Genomic DNA, 21,473 nt, shown 5'->3' with positions numbered 1-21,473 from the left:
CCTTTCCTCACAATAAAACCATTTTCCTCCTGCACCTCCGCCTTCTCCATATAGTCTAGCTAAAGGATTGGCATTCACAGCCACACGCATTGCTTTAAATGAACCCAATCATAGTAAGTGTGTCGCTCAATGGTGTTTTAAGCCCCCAACGTCGACTTCCAGGCAGCACTGCAACAGTTGACACCTATCCGTAACCTTATCCCTAACCATTGCCTATTCCTAGTGCCTGTACGCAATGCTTAAGCTAAGAAAAGCGACACCGGAGGCCTAAAAATACCAAACACCAAGTGTTGCATACAATCAGTAGAAGCAGCGTAATTTATTTTCAATGGAGAGCCAAAAGCTGTGCTTGTTTTCTCACTCTTAATCTTTTCTGGCACATGTCCAATAACAAGCCACACCACATGTAGATGCTTTGTGGGTTCATAATGTGTTTATGTGCTGTAGCCTGAGCTCCAGGAACCTTTGGGTAGAGCTAGCACTGTGGATCATGATTTATTAAGCAAATACATCCCCACATCAGTAAAAATGACCCTTCCTCTAGCGGACTACAACTATAATTATTTCAAAAATGCTGTGAGAAAATAGTGGAAAACAATTAGCTTTTTCACCCAGTGGTGGATAAAAACAAAAGAAGTGTTGGCTCTTATCACCAATAGCCGGGATCACCTGTGAGGAAGTAACAAGTTGTTTTGGAACTCTTTATAAATCACACATTTGTCTGCATCACATTGCAACTTTCTAATTAATCTACATTTTTGTGACAAGCTGCACCAATTTGCTACCCCGCTAATTTCCAGCATATGTAAATTTCTTACTCTTTTAAATTTCAATAAACTCTAATTCTGTCAGTCAAGGGTGAATACCAAGATAGCAGAGCAAATGAGCACACCATTTACACTGAGAGGTTTATTAGTAGGAAATGGAAAACAAAAAAGCAATCAGTAGAAACATATTGACCCAGGCAAACTGCGGAATTTAAAGTTTCTTTGCCATTAAAGAAGAAAGTTAATTGCACCAAGATTTCAGCTTAATACATTAAATACAAGAAGAAATGCTTATACTTTAAACACAAGGACTAATTTCCCCTTTATTTCTGAACCTTTACATGTTGAGTTTACTCTTATTTGCGATTCTTAAGAGCCAAACTTAGAACATCAGTGTTTTTTTCAAAGGTTCCACCCACAGTATGGAAAGTTCTGGATTATCCTCTTGCAGCCCAAAAGAGCCAAACTCTGTATATGTATGTATTCTTCTCCCAGAGATGTCTGTCCATGCAGTACTGAATCACCCGCCCCTCTTTTTTCCTCACTGTCTCTCTACACCTCCTCCACTCTATTTGACCTCTCCTTTTGTTGCTTGCCATCTGGTCATCCCCAAAGCATCCATCCTCTTCAAGCGTGGCAGTATCTCTCTCCACCTGAGTGCCTCTCTCTTTCCTCTCTCACATTGTTTCCCCCATAATATCGCCCCACACCATCGGTGGAGCAGAGATTGGTGTTAGACTTTGGTTAAAAAAGAAAAAAGTGCACGGTACAGTCTGGAGAGAGAGCTGCTGTTGAGAAATGCCTTGGCCTCATCGCTCTCAGTTATTAAATACAACTGGGATGTCGTCTTGTAGGTGAAAATAAAGCAGCCTGACCTGTCTCCAACTCTAAAGAAATAACACATCAGTTAATATAATTCACTGATTCTGTGAGTGTCACCTTGGATTTCAATAATGCTAATTTACTCCCAAGTGCTCAGCGAGTCATGTGCATGTACACAGAGCCATTAGAGGAGCTTGCATGAGCGACTGAGTGATAAACAACACAAAGATAATTCTCTCTCATCTGCTCCTTCTCTTTTCCTTCTCCAATCTCATTTTTTCCTTTTTTTTTTTCCTTCCTCTGCAGCTAAACCATGTCTCCACCTCCTCCTTCTCCCCCTTTCTGCTGCAGGGAACCATGCATCCCATCTCCAGTTCACTGGTCAAACACACACTGTGTGCCGCCCTCATTCCCTTCTATAATCAGGACACTCGGCAGTGCTACGGGGATGTTACATTTCTGATGCATCACTTGAGATGGCTGGCCTGGACTGCTAGTTCAGAGGGAAATGTGGTATGCTGCCGGCATGCTGAGCTAATTTTTGAAAAAAACAAAAAACAACAACATAAAAAGACCTTTTCATGCACTCAAAGTTTTTGGAGTCCAATGCTCTTTTAAGGGCCCCATGAGCCAGAGCTTTGCACAGCCTTGGGAAGGGGGCTGGGAACAGTAAATGTCACTGATGATTATATGTCTTTAGCTGTTTTCCTTGTTTATTTCCCCGCCAAATCCACATTCTTTCTCTTTGGCTCCGTTTTTTTCTCCACTCAGCCACATGTTGTACATTCCCTGCCTGTGTCTCTGTCTCCTTCTCCCCCCGGTCCTTGTAGCTCGTCTTTTTAGTCTCCCCTTCCCTATACCTCACGCTCCCTCCCTCCCTGCTTCCATTTTTCACCAGCCTACATCAGGACCAGCCTGTCCTGCTCTGAAGAAGGGATGCTGTCATTGGGAGATAGCTCGTAAGTGCCTTGGGGGATTGCATCAGCTCTTGTCATATAGAGATGTGAAGTGCTTCAAATTGTTCACTCAAATGGCAAACCTAGATTCAAGAACGACTCAACTGCAATGGTGCCGTGAAACGTTAAAAGGAAGCTGTTACTTGTCCTGCTCCATCAACATCCAGCATGTATTCACACTTTAAATTACCTGCTGGGTTAAATGGGAATGGAAACGAAACAGGCACGTACGCTACAGAAAATCTATCTATTGGTTTACATTAGGGCAGGGCTACTCCTTAGGACCCCCTCAAAAATGAGATGCTACATCTCAAGGGGCTATCCTGTCATTAAATTCAAATTTACTGTATACACTCATATTATTGTTAATTGATGTTGAATGATGATGGATGAATCATGATGGTATTTAACAAAAAAATCTGTTTCCATGCAAACTGTACATAAACAAAATAACAATAGAACATAGGTCATTGCAATACACCAATTTTTATAATTTTGTTTGTGATTTTTGGCTACATTTGCCGTATTCCGATATTGATAATTGGAAATTGATATTGGATATTACTTTTTATTTTTTACTCTGCATTTAATGCCTTTATTAGGTAGTGATAGTATGACAGGAAGTAAAGAGCTCTTCAAAGGGAACAGAGTATGTGCGGTTCATGTTCAAGGAACGTATTTTGAGTTGGGGGTGCCAACAAATTTTCGAGAGTGCCATTTTCAGCCATACCACACTGCATTCATCACAACACTCCACAAGCAGAAAAACAAAACAAGAATAAAATCCTAAATCCAAGACAATGCAACACTAGGGACGTGTAACGCAGGATATAGGCACAAAGCTATGAAAATGATACAAAACAGGCCTACTACAAGCTCAAACATTGAGCCACAACATACAAGGGTATAAAACACATCACTGACTTAGAGTAAATCAAATCAAAAGTTAGCTGCCTGGTCAGGGTCGCTGTGGGAGTGACAGGTCGAGAGGTGCTACTACTTCTTTCGGTTACAGTTGCTGGGTTTTCTGACTCAGGTCTACTAGGCTTGTTAGCCTTTGATTGATTTATGAAGAAATCCAAAATGAGCTTTCATGCCATGTTACAGGCTGGCTAACTTCTGTACTGTTGACTCGCCGGGAAAGTTTCCACAACTAGTTTATTCATGAATGAGCGTCAGCGGCGCAATTGGCAGATTTGTTCTGATCAAATTATTTGTTTATCTCTTACCAACCAAATTTTAAAATCAAATTACATTTAATTGTAATGAAAGGGAGTAGGTTGATATCAATAATCAATTCATTAAAATAAATGTAATTTTTAATTATGGTTGTAGTTTGACTACCTTTTTGCTAAGATGGTGCTGCAGCACACTCCACACCCCTAGTTCCCACGGCCATGAGTGGTCAGGCACTTAACCACTATTAGCCAGCCCTAACTGTTGTAGGCCATGACACAAAATGTTTTCCTCTGTGACAGCACAATTTCATCAAAAAGTCACCAGTTTTTGTCCACTAGTCTCGCTATGCATCCGAGCACACAGCCCTGCCAAAGGTTTCACATTGATTACTGGTGGTAGTAGTGGGCCGAGATGCAATGCACGCAAGCATAATGCAGAGAAGAAGACTGTTGGCAAGTAAACAAGAAAGTAAAGCAACTAAACAAGGATGTAAACACAATGTTCAAGTTAAAACCTGTCGGTTTGGGAATTCCCTGCTGCGAACGACCTCATCTGCTGTTTGAGTTTGAAAGACGCAAAGTACAATCGTATCACTGGTGAGGTCAGACGTGCGTCTCTGCATGTGTCTCTTCATGCATGTACTTGTGTGTTTATGTAAGTGTACGATGGGTGATGGGTGATAGGGGGTAAGAAGCCTGGCCTGGGGATCACTTGGGCTGGTTAGCTTGGAACTCATCCACCAAAGAGATAAGCATCTTCACGTAGTGGGGACAGGTTCAGAACTTCCTCTGCTACTATGTTCAATTTTCCTCCAATTATAGTTTCTATGTATTATTTCAAACATTTTGCTTTAGTAACTGAATAAATTCATATATTATGCTGTAGCCAGGAAAACGCGTGATAGAGCATGCAGAGATTTAATAACGGATGTGTATGTTTTACTTAATATCTGTCTAGCATATACAGCTGCAGTGTGACATTTCCTTCTCTGCTAGATATGTACGTTGGTAAAACTCACAAAAAAGGTTACTGGCCAGTAACGTTAATGGCTTAACTTAGTGTGTCTCTATGAAAGAGGGGGCTGAACGGCTGCCTGCAACGCTGGCTGGCTCTATACAAGGCAAAAGCCTATAAATATGTTCTGTTTCTCCACCACCTGGATACATGGAGAAGAGGTCAACCATTAGTAGAAACATGATTTTATTCCAACATGTATAGTGAGAAATAACACAAGGCTATTTTACCAAAAATATAAGGAAATGTTTTAATATTGAAAGTTTTTTGACACCCCTGCTGCTCAAATTTTTAGTAAAACACATGAAGCCCTCTACAGAGCAGAGGACTTTAAATATGACATGAGTCATTTCTGAAAACAAGCTAAGAAATGGTATTATATAGCAATACTGCATGGGTTGGGCATTTATTAGCATGGCACAGTATGGATGTGTGTTCAGTTGTAAGATGTGTCCAGAGATGATGAAAGAGATAATATGTGACGATACTATGTTGATATACATTACCTGTCTTAAAAAACATGTTCAACCTAAATGTAAAGCATGCCCAATAACTGCACTGGTGGAGCTATGTATATGTCTGTCCTTGTCTTATGTGTGTATTTTGTTATTTTATACAAGTTGTGTCATGAAATGATAGTGTATATTTAGTTTCTGTCTTATAACTTTGTTGTTATCTATGTTTATGTTTGCATTGCCACATTTTCAAGAATGCAATGCAGAAGCAAATAAGGTAATTAAATAAACAAACAAACAAACAGTGATTAAGTTTGAACTAAACGGAAGTTGGACTATTTACTTTGGCTTGTGTAAAACCGATACACAAACAACACATGAAACCATATTCCAATAGAAAACATGTCCGCAGAGCTGTATAGTTAGCTGCATGGCTTGTCAAATATCCTATTTGTGTTAAAGGATAAAATTAAAATGTCCTCCGAGCTTGATGCAGAGTGGTGCATCCAACTGAGAAGGACATTATGGAAATTGTGTGTAAGCGTAAAATTCAAACTCGGGTTAGCATACAGTAATTTACATTCTCTTTGAAGCTTCAAGAATGTGGCCTAAAAGGCATAAGAAAAACTCCTCATCCCATACCATGCTGTGTCTGGAAGGTTCATACACAACCTACAAACCCAGTCAGACCTAATGAGATGTGAGTGGACCTCTGCTCTGTTAGCAAGAAAGACCAGGTGAGATTACGAATGCTACTTATATAACTACAAATGTCAGATTTTTTAAATTGACCCAATATTTCAATTAAACAGAATGTTGTAAAGAATTTTAAGATGTGACTTAATAGTGTGGCAAAAATATAATTGCTAGTAAAAACTAGTACTCTATGGCAAGTAAAGACTGTGCTGAACTGAAGAATTAATGGAGAGATCTACTATCTACTGGTATCTACCCTACCTATAGTTTTTTAATAAAGCCTCTGCCGATTGGCGATCGGATCGCAAATCTACGATTGTTTTTTCCTACGCCAATATTAAAGTGTTTTCAACTAACCAACTAACCCATCAGAACTAAGATCTTACAAACTGAGATTACAACACACACAGAGGCAGTGTGACTTCATTCTCTCCTCAGAATGCCATTAGTCCATTATATCTTTGCATAGCAAATAGTTATTTGCTGCCATATTAATGTTTTGAATGTCGGGTACAGCCCCTATAAAGGCCCATATTTTCTTTCTATATTTAAAGTTAGAAATTCATAGGATTATCCCTGGTCTGCTTTCAAAACCTTTGTTTCATCATTAATAATGCCTGAAAAATCGAAGGTTTCACTGCTGCAAAATTTATTTGTATGTAGTGCCCTCAAGATGAGAAACTGATCCGGAGACCAGAGTCATTGAGGTCAGATGTGGCCCACAAGCACGTACTTTCCCATCACTTCATTAACTATTCCCTTTCCTCTCTTGTTTTTCTCTGCAGCCCTTCCTTCTCCTCTTCACCTGCCACCTCGATGATATAGTCCTGTACTTGTGGCCAGTGAGCAATCCCCAAGGGAGTCAATGACTCTCAACTCTATCTCCGTCTGACAGATATTTTCCCGTTCAAGGTCTTACCATAGTGATTTTGTTTGAACACAGAGCAACACTCAGGGCTGAGAGCACTCTGCGGGTCAAACAGACCCAGACGCAGCTGCGTCGGTCTGTTTCAGGGCTGTTCAAGTGTCCAATGCATTGGCCATTTTCAAAGTTCCGATAAAGGCGTTATCTTGGATGGTTTACTGAATAACTAGGGCTCAGCAGATGCATGGAGGAATCTCACTTTGCCCTCATCCGCTGCATGTCATTTTCTTGGCACATGTAATTAGGGACTATCTATGCGAGCAGATAACAGACCAAAACCCTTGGCCCTCACTTCACTTCAAGAGCCATGCTCTGTGCTCCCTGCCCCATCACGTTGAGCAAATAACAATCCCTTTCTCAGACAGGCTCTTGCAGTCCACCATTTGCTGCAATGCAGAGGCGAGAGGAGTGCGACAGGACTTGTCTTATCCTTTCAAAGATGATCACTCCTCTCACCTTCAGGAAAATGTCACTACCGTATGCAGCCAGGACAGCGGCTAAACACTGACCCTTTGAGTGTGTCGGGGTGCATTTTAAGGAGGATTCAGCCGAGTATGAAACATGTAAGGCTTATGATATTCTGTAATTGGATTTCCAAGAAAGCTGGTGACAAAGTCCCTCACACACCACTAATCCTCCCAATCAGCACTGCGGACCTACATCGTACTGTTCTTCACAGATGAATGTGGAGGAAGGGATGGGAAGGAAAGCGAATGGAGCATGAAGCGAGGAGGAACATGGGGATCGCAGATGAAGAGGAGTGCAGATTGCCACAACGACTTCATGAGGACGGACAGCCAGGACAGGCGTGTTGAGCCCTGCCGACACACACGGTCTAATCAGCATCTCCGTGCTGGGAGTGAGATGAGTTAGAGGAGGCAGGGAGTCTGGGAAGGCTGCAAAAAGGGAGAGAGGCATGAAAGAGAGTTCAACATGTCAGACCAACACAGCAAACATTCTAACTGTTGCTGTAAGAAGTGCACTGCCTTCACAACAAATTAGGGCACAAGGAGAAAACTCTCAGCCATATCAAAGAGATTAAAGGAATAGTTTAAGGAGATGCCTTTAAATGATTCGACTTGACTACAGCAGAGCTGGGCAAAGATTTGTGGTGATATTTCAGGTATTGTGCGCTGCACCCGACTGACTTGTTTTGAATCTAATTGTACACAGCAAGGACATACCTGACAGCTGAAAACCTCTCTGCTCATTTGGATGATTGAGAAAAAAAACAAGCAAAGTAAACTGTGTGGATGGCTGGCAGGCATGTATATTTTTCAATCACTGTCAAGACGTTGGATTGTTTTTTTCTGCCCTACAAGTCTATCTAATCTTTAGTCTTGCTTGCTAAACTAGTTTCTGTTTGTCATTTTCACTTTTCCTAATCTGCAAGACAGGGCATAAGGAATCTAGAAATGTCTATATTCCAGTTAGAGTGCAAACCGTCTGAGTTTGATTCTCACTGACTGGTTGTTTCTGTCCTTTAGGGAGAATTCTGATCTGTGTGTCTCGAGTACGGCTTATATGCACAAGCAAAGCCAAGAATGTGTTGCACAGGGGCACCAAGAGGGGATGACTATCTGCCACTCTCACAAGGTCCACTTCCTTCGCATGTAAACTAAGCCTTTGCCCCCGGTGTTGCGAATTAAATCACATGTCACATTTCATATTCTATGCTGATGAAACAAACCAAGCCGAGCCATTGACGTATTAGCATTGTGAAGCATGATTTTCGGGCTGTGTTTCGTAACAGCACCTCCCCAGGACCAGTTTCTCCCAGCTCTTTGTCTTTCTCCGCAGAATAACAGACAAAGTCAATGAGGACGGGAGATGGGACCAGTTGTTTAACCTTGAAGACATCATCTCTCTCCTCCTCAGCCTCAATCCAGTTCTGGTTATGTATGGAGAATCCAGCACCACCTTTCATCTTATTAGTGCCCTTGCTGAGATGGGGCTCAATCCCTGCATGATAATGCCGGAGGTAGTACAAAGAGAGAGAGAGAGAGAGAGAGAGAGAGAGAGATGGAAAACAGAGCTCTATGACAGTGAGTGAGCTGTAATCCTATATATGCCTTACTCACTTTACTTGTCTAAAGCAATTTCCCCACAAAAACCAATAAAGATTCTCAGCAAAGGGCTTCACTTTAGAACCATTTCATGTAGTCTCTTGAAGAGAGAAGAGCAATGGGTTTTCTCATATTAGATGAAAAGATGGATTCTCAGTGGACCTTTCATTGTCTGGATATGTGCGGGGAACTAACGACACAAAAAGAAATTCCGTCTAATTTGGTGCCTGTTGGAGATCTTGTCAGATATATGGTCACTGTGCTGCAATGTTGTATAGTCAGAATGAGTCCCAGGTTTAACCTAATCAGTTACATGGCAGCATGGCAGGCTGATCAAATGCAAGTACTTTAAAGTCATTTAAGGGTCACACTATAATCATATCAATTTGTTGATTAATCAGGAAAATCCACAGGCCTCACTTACACTTTCTTAACTGAAACTTATTTCAGCCCCCCCAAAAAAAAGTCTCATTAAAAATGGTTAAGAGAAAATTAGAGCTTATAACAGTTCAGGTTGTATTTTTCGTAACTCTGGGCCGTTGGTTCTGTGGTATCCTAACTGTAATATTCAGAAACAAGAATGCTTATCTGTAAGCTATATCATTTACTTACATATAAGAATAATAGTTCATTTCCTTATCCTGTTTCTGAAGTTAGCTGCTAATAAGGGATGTTCCAGGAGGGGGCGCTATTACATTGAGTTCCAAATCAGAGTGTGTTTTGCTGACAGGATGTTGTCTCTAGTAGAAAAAGATCGAAGAAGTTGCTGCTAGCAATAGACATGTGAAAGTAGCTGCGTAACTTGTAAAGATGTCATGCCTGTCCGTTTGTATTAAACATTCGAAGATATTGGGATGTTGTGGACATTGAGTTCTTACTCAGAAGATATAACATCTTTTTGGCGACGAGGATTAAACTCACTAAAGTAATTGCTAAGATCTTGGAACACGGTGTTATAAATACGTCTAAAGGGGGGACAAGTGCAACAGAAGACGATCATACAGAGAGGTGACAAGCTAACAGTTTTGCATGTTTAGCTACAACTTTCTTTGGAGTCAAAACCAAAAGTGTACTGGGACACTTTTGGTTGGCTGAAAAGCTTTTCTCTGTGACAAACCTCTGAAATTGGGAGGGTGTTCACTGACTTCTTACAAACTTTGGCCACTCGAGAGAAAGTTCTGAATTAAAGCTACTTTATGTATAAAAGTCTATTCCCTCACAGCTCAGGGATGGGACTTGGTACCGCAGTAGCAGCAAAAGCAGCACTGCAATGGGCAGGAGGAAAAATTCACTGCACAAAAAAAAACAGGGGAACTTGTGAGATTTCCCTGTGTCCTTTGCATACTTAAGAGAGGTATGTTAGTCAGTCTCCCTGGCCATTTACGCAAGGTGCTGTTTCGCTTCCACCATTCACACATAATGTTCGTTCCTTTATGGTTAGTTCATTTCAAACTGGACATCATGCTACTTTTGTCCACTGTCCACTTCACAAGTCATTTTGAGTCTGCTATTTAATGTGTCCAGATCATCTATGTATGATCTAGTATAGATACATATTGTAGATATTCGGCTTGCTTCAGCTCACAGGTTGGTGGAGAGATGAAAGAAGAGCTACTGTGCCATGCACGTACAATGCACATCACACACAGGGACACACAAACATAGCGTTTGGTCACTTCATCTCTCCATCTCCAGCACTGTGCCTCTCTCCTCCACTATTCCCTTCTCTCATGAACATAGCTAAGCCACTGAGGCCCCCCCCCCCCCCCGAGTCCTTTTTCATCATGTTCTAGCACTGTCAGGGCTGCAAAGGGCACCGGCATCTGAGAGAAGCTTCCTATTGAGGCTTTTGGAATGGATTCACTCCAAACTGCAGCTGCGATGGATTAGCTCTGTCATGGGTCCAGATGAGGTTTGCCTTCCTGATCTGCACGCCAAGTCACCGAGATAAAGAATTGCAGGAAAAATAAAATTAAGGGACAGGAATCGCTCTGGCGGCAATTCAATGGCCGATGATAGAACACTTCAATATTTCATCACACGGTCATGCATGGACACAAAAACACAGATAGTGGCCTGGGAGCAAACGCCCACAGGTTTTATGTAGCCATGTGTGAAATGGCAAGAGCCACACAACAGCACACTCCTAGAATTAACCATTGGAGGGAGAAACAGAAGAGGGTTATGGTTGAGCGAGCACATCATGTTCACTTAATTCTCACTCATGGGGATTGTGAGCACTAAAGACAGGAGAAGCTGTGGTACGATGCATGTAAAAGATCACAACGCTGCAAAAGAACTACATCTTTTTTATCATCCACACCTATTTAATACATTTAAGTTGGAAAAACTGACGGAGAGCAATGGCGACCAACTCCTTGATGACCGAACAGCAGCTCAGTCAAAGCACCTCGGTAAGCAAACAATTCTAAGCATGTAACTCAGCGCCACTTGATTCTCATCCTGCTCTTTACTGCATTCATGCAGATTCAAATAAACTTTGTGCATTCAATGTGAATCAACCAGAAATGCATTGGCGCTTGTTACTGTGACAACACAGATAAAGTGATTTGAGTGGCTTCGGTTGGCTCCTCAGGCCTGCTGCAAGGTATTTCTGCTTCGGTGTCATCAGCAGTTTATTCCAACAAGTCAACAGATCGTGCTCTGACATTGTGTGGGTTTTCAATCTGCAAGTGCAATCACAGTTGCAGTAATTGTCTATAAATCCAATGTTTCCAGACGTGTTGGTCTGCATTATGTCTTTCATTGCGTAAGATGTGTTTCATATTAACCACACAGGCTATTCGTGGCACGGCATGTCTTATTTGCATCTCTGTGTCACTGCAAGGAATATGCTAATATCTTCCTTTTCTTCCTCCTCTTCTTCAGCCTGTATGCTAGAGTGCCCATACACTAGTTTCACAAGGTTATGATGCTCCAGTGGCCCGGCGACTGTGAACTGTCACAAGCAATCAGTTATGATGGAGCCCTTGTTTCGGCACAGACATCCAGCTTTGGCAGGGCTCTGCTAGCGACTGCCTCTTTTGAAACAGGCCAGAAACGTGCGGATCAATCTGCTCAGTCGGCAGACAGAGAGCTGGAAGCCCCGTTGCACTGTGATCCAATATTTACTAGTTGGGAGAGTACATTGTGACACTCCCTGTTGATGTTTTGTATTCATCACCACATTCATCATCTTTAGCGCAAAAAATCAAGCTCCGCCACACACACAAAGGGGAACCCAAACAATAAACAGCTGATAACGCAGTCCAAGTGGACTCAAAAGATTAGGCAGCACATAGGTGCCAATTAATAATTTTCTTTGTGGGCTCTTCAGAAATAATAAAAGGCTCAAAAGTGTTTTCTTTCATAAGCTGTCTGACCTTGTATAAGACAGTGCAGTCAGCAGCTCTTGTTGAGGACTTCAGAGTTCTCTTTCTTTTGCACCCAGTGAAGCCAGGCCAATGCAGCAACTTCCAATGAGGCACGATGCGGATGTGCTATTCCATCTCAAGTAGGGGATTACTGATTCAGTGATTACGGGTATTGTAGGCGAGCCAAGTGAATGGCCAATAGCTAGCTGAGTGTGACTTCAATGGCTGTGGGAACATAGCTGTAATGGTTTTTTTGGGGAGAGATTAAATATATGCAAAAGGAGAATGAAACAGACAGGGTGGGCTGCAACGTGAGAGATCTTCGCAGGAGATCGTTTAAAAAAAATGCTTATCTTTTTATTCTCTTTACCTACACCATTCCTGCCTTTGCAACTGGTGCATAAGGGTAAATGGCATTTCCAAATAAAAAATAATCTCATATTCCACTCCTTGAGAGGTTTTGCTCATTGAGGAAAACCACAAGGAAAGCAGCTGGCAGACATACCCCTGATGCACCTGAGATGAATAGTTCACAATGGCAGCTTCCCCCCTGTTGATTTGCCTACAAATGCACAACATATGCAGTTTTTTTTTTATCATGAACCCTTTTATCTCACACAGAGCATTGCAGCGAATGTGTCTAATGCACCACATAGTTCTGGTGTTTCTCCTCTTGTCCCTCATAGTCTTTATCGCTTGCTTTTTATATGGTCAGTCAGCTATTCATGTTCGTCACAATGCAGCACTGATATCATCTTCAATAAGGGAAGACAGACTTTGCCTGTCATTGTTGACTTATAGTTCAGAGACCACCCTATTATTTGAGCTGTGGTGAACAGATGTGCGGAGCAGAGATGGGCTGTCGCGTTGCATCAGGTTTGGTGACGAAAAGGAGGCTTGATCTACGCCTTGCATTCATTGGTTTTCCATTAAGCTCACATATGTGTCAGTAGTGCACAAATTATGCTTAAACCAATTCTTGGTTGGTTGGTTAATAGTAATATCTGGAATTTTATTGCTCAGCTGTGGCGTAAATTGTTTTAATACAAATCTATTTAAATTGTAAGGCTTTAAAAGCAATCATGCTATGTCACAGATGCAGGTAAATCATTTCTGGTAGTATTAGAACTACTGTAGTATGCACTTAACATGTATAAACATCATGATAATACAGCAATTCTATGTTGGCTGTTTGCTTGAATGACTGTGGGCTGCAGGGTGACCATATCTTCAGGGTGTCATGACGGTCCATTCATAATCATTTTAGCTTAATCCCTCATGCTTGCAAATGATCACAAATGCCAATGGCAATAGAGCAGATAGATATAGGGAATCAATAAGAGATCCAAAGACCAAAAGATTGTTAACTGTCGGGGCGAGAGAAATCTTTCAAAGTGTCAACGTAAATCTGTGATGTGGGTTACTGATCTTCCAAATCAGAAAATCTGTCCCTACACTTGATTTGTCTGTTTTCATATTTTCCATAGCTGCTAAAGTGGCCAAATGCCCAGTGTCTGTGAAAAATATATGGAGATTTGAAGCCATGGGAGGAAAGCTGTTGTTTTATCAAACAACATCTGCCAGCGTCATTGATTCCAAGACAAATAATACTCCGACAGGAACACCTCCTCAGGTTGGGTTTAAGAGGATCTTCTGATATTCTGATTAAAAATTCATTGTGTGGAATCTGCCTCGGAGTGTATACTTTGTTTTCTAGTCTGAATCTCATTACAGCTTTAGCTGTGTGCCTGACTTTAGAATACATAAATAAAATACAGCAGAGGGCATCTCATGGCCAGAAAATTAGGTCAAAATAGTGTTCCATTTGAATATTTAGCCTTTGGAAATTGTCCAGCCTTTTATGTGTTTGCTGAATGAAAAAGATTCAACCTCATCTGGCCATAACTAAAAATACCAGTGGTCAAACCAGCAAGACTTCAAGAAAATGATAAAAACAAGTAGGATTATGTGTTATTATTTCATCAGTATTAAATGTCAGCAAGACATGCTGGGCTTTGCTGTGATGTAGTAGCGATTACTGTAGCACTTAGTAATAACAAGTAACATTAGTTTTATGGAAATGTGGACTTTTTAGTCATAATGTTCCTGAAATAATAATGACAATAACTCCGTTAGACATTTTTAAGCTTGAGTCACATCAAAACACGTGACTCTATCTGACAGAAACTCCACCCTTTCCCTGCCTCATCCTATTTTTTTTTTATCTGAGCTATGCTGTCAGTCACTCCTTCTGCTGACATCCCGCTCTTCTCTTAGAGGCCTTGCCATTCCCAAAGCATGTAACCTCACCCGTGGCTGTTACTGTACCACTTATCTGACTGAGGCCCCGGATCCAGCCGGCTCGACAGCCCTCAGAGACCGCCTGGCCTGCTGGCCTCTAAAATCACATCATCACGTTACCCTACGGTGGCTCGTGTTTCTCTCAGAGGAGTTTGCACAGTCATGGTGCCTATCAAATGTGCCTGTTTTTTCCTCACATTTCACACAAATCTGAGCCTGCATACATTTCAAAAAGGGTATCTACTAAAACTGTGTTTGCACAAAGAGACACGTGGTCATTCTTTTTACAGTGACCTTTACTTTGGATGAATGATGAAGTGTGTCACAGGAGCTTTGGTACAAAACACTGAAATTTTGTCAGTAAGAAATTTGAAGAGGGAGCATTGGATGTGTCTATCTAAGCTTGTGTATACGCTTACAGGGTCTATGTGCGTGGCTCTGTGCATATGTGCGCACACACACACACACGCATGCACATGCCTGTGCGTCAACAAACAAACCTCCATCTGTGCCTCTTACACAGCTGGACTGTGATGGCATGTCCCGGCACAACCCCCATAGCCTGGAGAACTCTCACTCACTCACTCACTCACTCACTCACTCACTCACTCACTCACTCACTCACTCACTTACTCACACACACTCACAGACACACAGACACACACACACACACACACACACACACACACACACACATACTCTCTACAAAAGCAACATCTAAAACCTCCTTTAATCAAATTCTTTTTCCTCTTGCTTTCTCTTACTGCGGTCTACGTCTCTGTCCTCCCACCACTCTTGTTTTACCCAGCTTCCCTTGCCATGTTTCCCTGGTCACACCTTTCAAGCTGAGTTACAGCCTGCAAGGACAAGAAGTGTGGCACTACTGCAATCACCTGAGGATCTCCTCTCGACCATAGCTTGTATCTGTCAGGCCATGCTCTGCAAAAACTTGCAGCCTGCCTGTCGCTTTGTTTACCATCCATTCACACACCACCACCACCAACAACAACAGCGCCAAAAGCTATGCAAAACAATACATGTGAAGATTTGGTAAGGGCCCTTTCGTCTGTGCTTCACAGCATATGCCATTTGCCACATGTGCTCTGTCATTGCATGGGCCGCCGGTGTAAAGAGACTGTTGGTGTTTCTGGGCAACATGTGCAGTGCTAGCACTCTCTGGGTGGGCGTAAAGGTCAGAGAAGAAGATGTTTTTAAGAATGTGTTGTGTCTAGACCAAAAAGTAAGCTTGTGCATTGTGTTACTGAGGGGTTATGATAATCCTAATGAATGATGTTGATGTCTCAAAATACTTGCCTTAATTTATATTTCAGTAAACTGATTCCCACTGACAATAAGGCAGCATGAACGTCCAGCATCACATAAGTCAACTGCAATTCACCTGAAGCAGTGTTAAAGGAATAGTTTGACATTTTGGTAAACACACTTGTCCACTTTCTTGCTAGTTGCGAGTTAGAAGAAAATGTTGATACCACTCTATTGTCTGTGTGGTAAATGGGAAGCTGGAGCCAGAATCCGGTTAGCTTAGCTTAGCATAAAGACTAGGAACAGGGGGAAACAGCTACCCTGGTAGCAACACGGCAAACAAATATGCCCACCAGCATCTCTGAAGCTTGTGTATTAACATTTATGTTATCTCTTTAATCCACATAAAAATTGGAAGTGTAAAAATGCCCAGTCTTTATGCTAAGGTAAGCAAAGTAAAGCTAACCTGCTGCTGGCTCTAGCTTAATATACCATACAGATAAGAGAGTGGTATCAATCATTTCATCTAACTTGTCAAGCTATTTGTTTAACCTCATCTTCTCTCTATTCACAATCAGATTCATCACACCTTACAGTCACTCTGTTTTTCTCTTGTCCCTCCTCTTTCTTGCCTTGGAAAAAGACAAACCTAAATCCCAGCGACTCTTTTTTCTCCACAATCTTGGAGCAAAGCAGATTTGCCTACAGTAGCTGATGCTAATACTGTGGCTGAACTGTGCAGCTGAAGAAGCATCTGCTACTGCCAGGGTTTAAGGACCTGGAGGATTCGATAAAAGAGGGGTAGGCACATGTAAAGAGGGTGGCAGAGGGGACACAGACCATTAGCGTAATGACAGAATGAGGAATGGGAAAAATGGAGATGAGATTCAAAAGCCAAGCATTGCAAAATTTTCGTTTAACAGGAATCAAGGCGAGTAATCTAATAAATAGCGTGGCAAGGAGAGTGTGGTGGTGGTGGGGGGGGGGGGGGCTTGATGTTTTCTTTGCCTCAGGTAAAGGAAGAAGAAGAAGAAGGGTACACAGGAGAGAAAGGATGGCGGTGTCATTAAGTTGGCTAGCCGTGACCATCAGGAACATTAATGTTGTCGACTCTGCTTTCTTCAAACTGGTACCCTTTGCTTTCAACTACTCCCGTCTTCTCTGTGAGCACACCTGAGTCCTGGTTTCCATAGCTATTATGGACCCCACACTGCTAATTACACATTTCACAATTTCTGATGTCACTTCAAAGCACACAACAGTCTTGTCACCAAAGCACACACCATGCCTCAGCAGTACAAAGCCAAGCCTTGAGGATTACTGAAGCCACACATTGTTTTGCTGCCGGCCACTAATTCAATTAATAGCATATGGTTTGAAACAGACTTGAAAGAAATTGTTCTGACACGAGAATGTGCCTTCATCACACCTAGGGATTTACACATTTTGTTTCTGAAAAGCAAAATAAATTCCAGCGAGTTTAATTTGAATTACTGTATGCACATCCTTTTGTTCCTCTACCTTTATTATATTACTTTTAAAGGATGTACAGTAAATGGGGGGGAGTGATCTACATGATGAGTCAGAGTAAAGGGCTTTGGCAGTATCCGTCCCAGAGTAAAGAGAGAATGCACACAAAAGCAGACCATCAGCTTAAAAAAAAAAAAAAAAAACAGGAGTCCGAAGAAGATGAAACAAATTCTGTCATTTCAGCCACTCTGCAAGGCAGCCAGAACTCCTCTTGATAAAAGCAATGAAGCTTGCCTCCCCAAAAGCTGCATAAACGCTACTTTTGAATCTTAGTTCAGATTGCCCAATCATAAAATAGATGTGTGCTACTGCTGACAAAGGTCTGAATCACCCACACGGTGCTACTGATGACAAAGTAAATTTAAATGTCCACTAAATAAGTTTGACAGCTTGCAAAACAAACAACAGTGCTGCTGACAAATCTGAAACTCAGAACACAGGAGGCCTTCACTCACTAGAGGTGAAGCCTCAAAGGCCTGAAAGTCAGCAGATAAGTGATATCTAATAACTGTCATCTCTATTTTGTTAACTACATTGGTAGAGACAGTCTGAGGTGCTTATGGACTGTTGTGAGCTCAGCATGAGCTGTCTGCGGTTTGCGAGCTCAGCTTGACAAGAGTCTCAGGGCACTACCTTGAAAAAAGTCTCAGATCATACATTACACAAATCAGATTGGAAAGAAAACGTGTGGGGGGGGGGGGTGTTGTTGATTATTTTAAAAGTACGAAGAGGGCATTTAAGTGTGTTAAGTATAAAACTCCTTCCTGTTTAATGTAACGGGCTAAACATTCAGCACTAAAGAGAAGTTTCGAGCGGAGCAGATTATTAATATGCACATCAAAGCAAGAGAGATGCTCCCACCAAACATTATAATGACATTTGACAATCGCTCTCCTATTTTTGCATCGCTGAGCAATACATTTCTTTTAAGCATTGGTTTCTTTGCATCATTTAAAGCTCATTGTTTTCTTGTATTTGAAGTTGAAGGCAGTCCTGAGACAGCGCTCTTGATGGAGATGCTGAGACATGGCAGCGAGAAACAAGAAACGGGGCCACGGCTCCCACAGGAACCCCTTCCTCTCACTAAAGCTCTGTTTGCCCCTGAATTTAATTAGATTTTGATATCAAGCTTTTTTCCTCCTATGCTTCCCTTCCTCTTCAACATGCGTGAAATTGCACGGCACTATCTATTATTTATTCACTGTCATTTGCTTATTGTTTCTTATGGATGCCTTGGTCGGGGCACTTGCAGCTCTGCTGCGTGTGATATGACGCTCTGCTTTATCTCCCTCACTGCTCAGATCCACCTCCCCTGCAGGTCTAAGCCCAACTCATTTGCTGGCGTTGGATGGAGAGCTATGGATTTTTTTTCCTTCTTTCACCCAATGACAGCACAGTGAGGTGCTATGAGGGCTGGGTGCTAATGAGCTGACTCTGCAATGCTGGGGGAGATGCTTTGTAACGCAGGGGGGGAGTCAGAGGAGGGTGCAGGGGGAGACGTTCTGGAGAGTCAGAGGGGCCATTATGGCTGTGCCACACATGGGGTTAGAAGGATTCAACCGCGCCAGTCAGGCACATCCGCGTGTCTCCAAAAGTCGGCCATTCAGCCAAACTGAACTCATCATTTAAGATAACATCACTAAATGGCATTCTCGACTCAATTTCTTCCCCCTTTGTCCACGTCATTTCTGTTGATTTCAAGAAACTGCAGCCAGTGGGGGTGTAGGGGAAAAAAAGGTAATTTGTTGGATCAGCCACTGCACCAGTTGCAGCGTGGGATGGAACATAACCATAACCACATATCATAACTCATGGAGAGGAAAAAAAATCAAATGGTGTATATAGTATACGTATAGTATATATCGATACATTTCTTCTTCAATAGTGAATCATTTATGTAATGAAAAATAAATGTATAAAACACAAGTAAAAAAAAAAAATACACATCCAATTCTGATCCATAACACATGAGCTCCTCCAGCGCTGCGTCCTTGATTCAGGGTCTGTGTTATTGGCTGCGTTCCCAAGGCCAGCATGTATACAACATGTTGCCAAAGGAACTTATTTTATGTGAAATTCCTGTATTTATGAAATATCACCTCTGTAAAACTCAAGACAGACACAAAATATGGTTTCCAATCACAGCGACTGTCCGTATCATGTTATTGTCAAAATAAACATACATTTCTATGAAAAAAACAAGAAAGAAAGAAATAAAAGGAAGGAAGGAAAGGATGCATTTTGCGGGAAAGGACAAGAAAATGATGTAGGATAAATATGGGAAGAACACTGTGTGCATTAGAAAAATTTGTATTTGTAAATTCCCATTGAGACTTTATGACCCAGAGTGAAGTGAGATGGACTTGACTGCTTCCCTAGATTGAGATGTGGCCTCTATATAAGCTCCATACTGGATGATTTAGACATAAATAATTCTGCTAGCTGTGTGCTGTGGATAGAAGTGGGGGAGAATCTGGACATGACTGAAATAGAAGCACACTTACACGCATGGGTGACTGAAAAGCTGTTGGACGACTCGAGGTTGTCGACATTGTAGTTGAGGTGGAAAGGCTTTTCAGTGGTGTTTTGGTTGGTGTTGTAGAGTTGGACAGCGAACCTGAACGCGCTGTGCTCCTGCACCGTGGAACGCATGAACAGCCCCCCTTAAAGAGAGGAAAAGCAAGATCAGACAATCGCATCTGTGCCTTTCTTAGTCTGGTGTCAGTGGTGGGCCATTTCATTCAGTGAGGAAGAACTCTATAGGCTACGTCCGACTGCAATAGAAAGGAGGCTGATTGGTATTTGAAAGAATAAAATGCGTTTTTGACCAGCCTGTAACTCTTCAGATCGTGCGGGGGAACTGACCGTCTCCCGTCTTACTCCTTATCAAACACTTTGATGTTTTTCGCCAATGATTACACTGACACAGACAACATTAGATGAAGCTTTAATCTACAGTTTAACACAATCAGCTGCTTTTAAAATCGCAGCATAAGCTACATAAATCAAGTTAGTCTCTGTCATTGCGCAGAGCTCCGCGCTCCGTGCACATCTCTCCGGCATAAGAAATTGCAATCTTTGTTCATAGGCTACAAACCACAATCTGCAGTCTTTTTTTTTTTTTTTTTTTTTAACACAGCAAAGACACTTACCGATATTGATCTGATTGGGAAATCCTGCGGATGATCTGTCAAAGAGCCACAGTAGAAACAAAACCACGCGTTGTGCCATTTTCTCCGACCTATCTGTTCAACTCCTTAAAAGGGTCTGTCTAAGCAAATTCATATGTTCTGGATGGAAGCCGGCCACGATGGAAATCCAGTGGATAGATGATGGTCGCTCACAGTGCACCAATTAGGTTCATTGAGGTGCAGCCCAGCTGCAGAGCATTTTTTTTTTGCAACTAAGAGAGGAAGAGAGAGAGAGAGGGAAAGAGAGAGAAAAAGAGAGGGAGAGGAGGGGTGGGCTTTTGGGGGTGGGGGGGTGTGGGGGGGAGGAGCTGATCTGAACTCCGATTGGACCCGTCGCGGCGGGACAATGTTGGTCAAACTTGATCTGACGCTAAATTAAAAAGCCTCAACCCGCTAGATCACAACGGCTTGGAATACGCGCTGCACTTGTCAATATTAGCCTTCTGTTGGCCGAATCAATAGAAACACTGCAATCTCAGGTGGCCAATGACTCCGAATTGCCTGACCACGTCCCGCTGCTGCATCTATCTCGAGGAACAGCGGAGAGGCGAACATGAAGAGCTGCTGTCATTTCCTACAGTGGGGAAGTTTTGTTTTTGCATTTTTGTTTCATTCATTCTGCAATCTTACTCTATCTGTGTTGATCGCCAATGTAGCAATGACATTTTTAAGGTTGGAGAGTGGTAAAGAAGGGATCATTAGAAGAAAAGTTGAAACCACATAATGCCTCACACACACACACCACACCACACACACACACACACACACACACACACACAGGCCGGAGGGATATGAGAACGCAGAGGCAATAGAACTGTCCATGGTCCTGAAAATGATCATGAAAAGGCTCAATTTGACTGAAAAAATGGTTTTGGCTCATTGATTTGTTTTTGTTTTTATCTCGCCGAAAAATCATTTAGTCTTCTCTGAAGGT

General features: G+C 42.1%; 1 protein-coding gene across 5 annotated transcripts in view; it reads right to left on the bottom strand.

Annotated features, from left to right (window-relative positions):
- gria3b (glutamate receptor, ionotropic, AMPA 3b) overlaps positions 1-20,777 on the bottom strand; it is an 82,072-nt gene extending 61,295 nt beyond the window's left edge. For 2 of the 5 annotated variants that reach the window (XR_004333731.1, XM_032527459.1), the window contains exons 1-2: positions 20,501-20,775; positions 19,853-20,011 (exon numbers count right to left, since the gene is read on the bottom strand). Coding sequence is in view for 3 of the 5 variants with exons in the window: in XM_032527459.1 (XP_032383350.1) it covers positions 19,853-20,011; positions 20,501-20,579 (238 nt within the window). In the remaining 2 variants the exon portion in view is untranslated. Of the gene's footprint in view, positions 1-19,852; positions 20,012-20,500 lie in introns of all 5 variants that reach the window. The other 3 variants (XM_032527457.1, XM_032527458.1, XR_004333732.1) reach the window with 2 other exon arrangements.
- Between the last annotated feature and the right edge of the window lie 696 nt (positions 20,778-21,473).

The sequence above is a fragment of the Etheostoma spectabile genome, chromosome 10 (assembly GCF_008692095.1).
Source record: "Etheostoma spectabile isolate EspeVRDwgs_2016 chromosome 10, UIUC_Espe_1.0, whole genome shotgun sequence".
Classification (NCBI taxonomy): Eukaryota; Metazoa; Chordata; class Actinopteri; order Perciformes; family Percidae; genus Etheostoma; species Etheostoma spectabile.
This window is presented reverse-complemented; position numbering and strand designations above follow the sequence as displayed.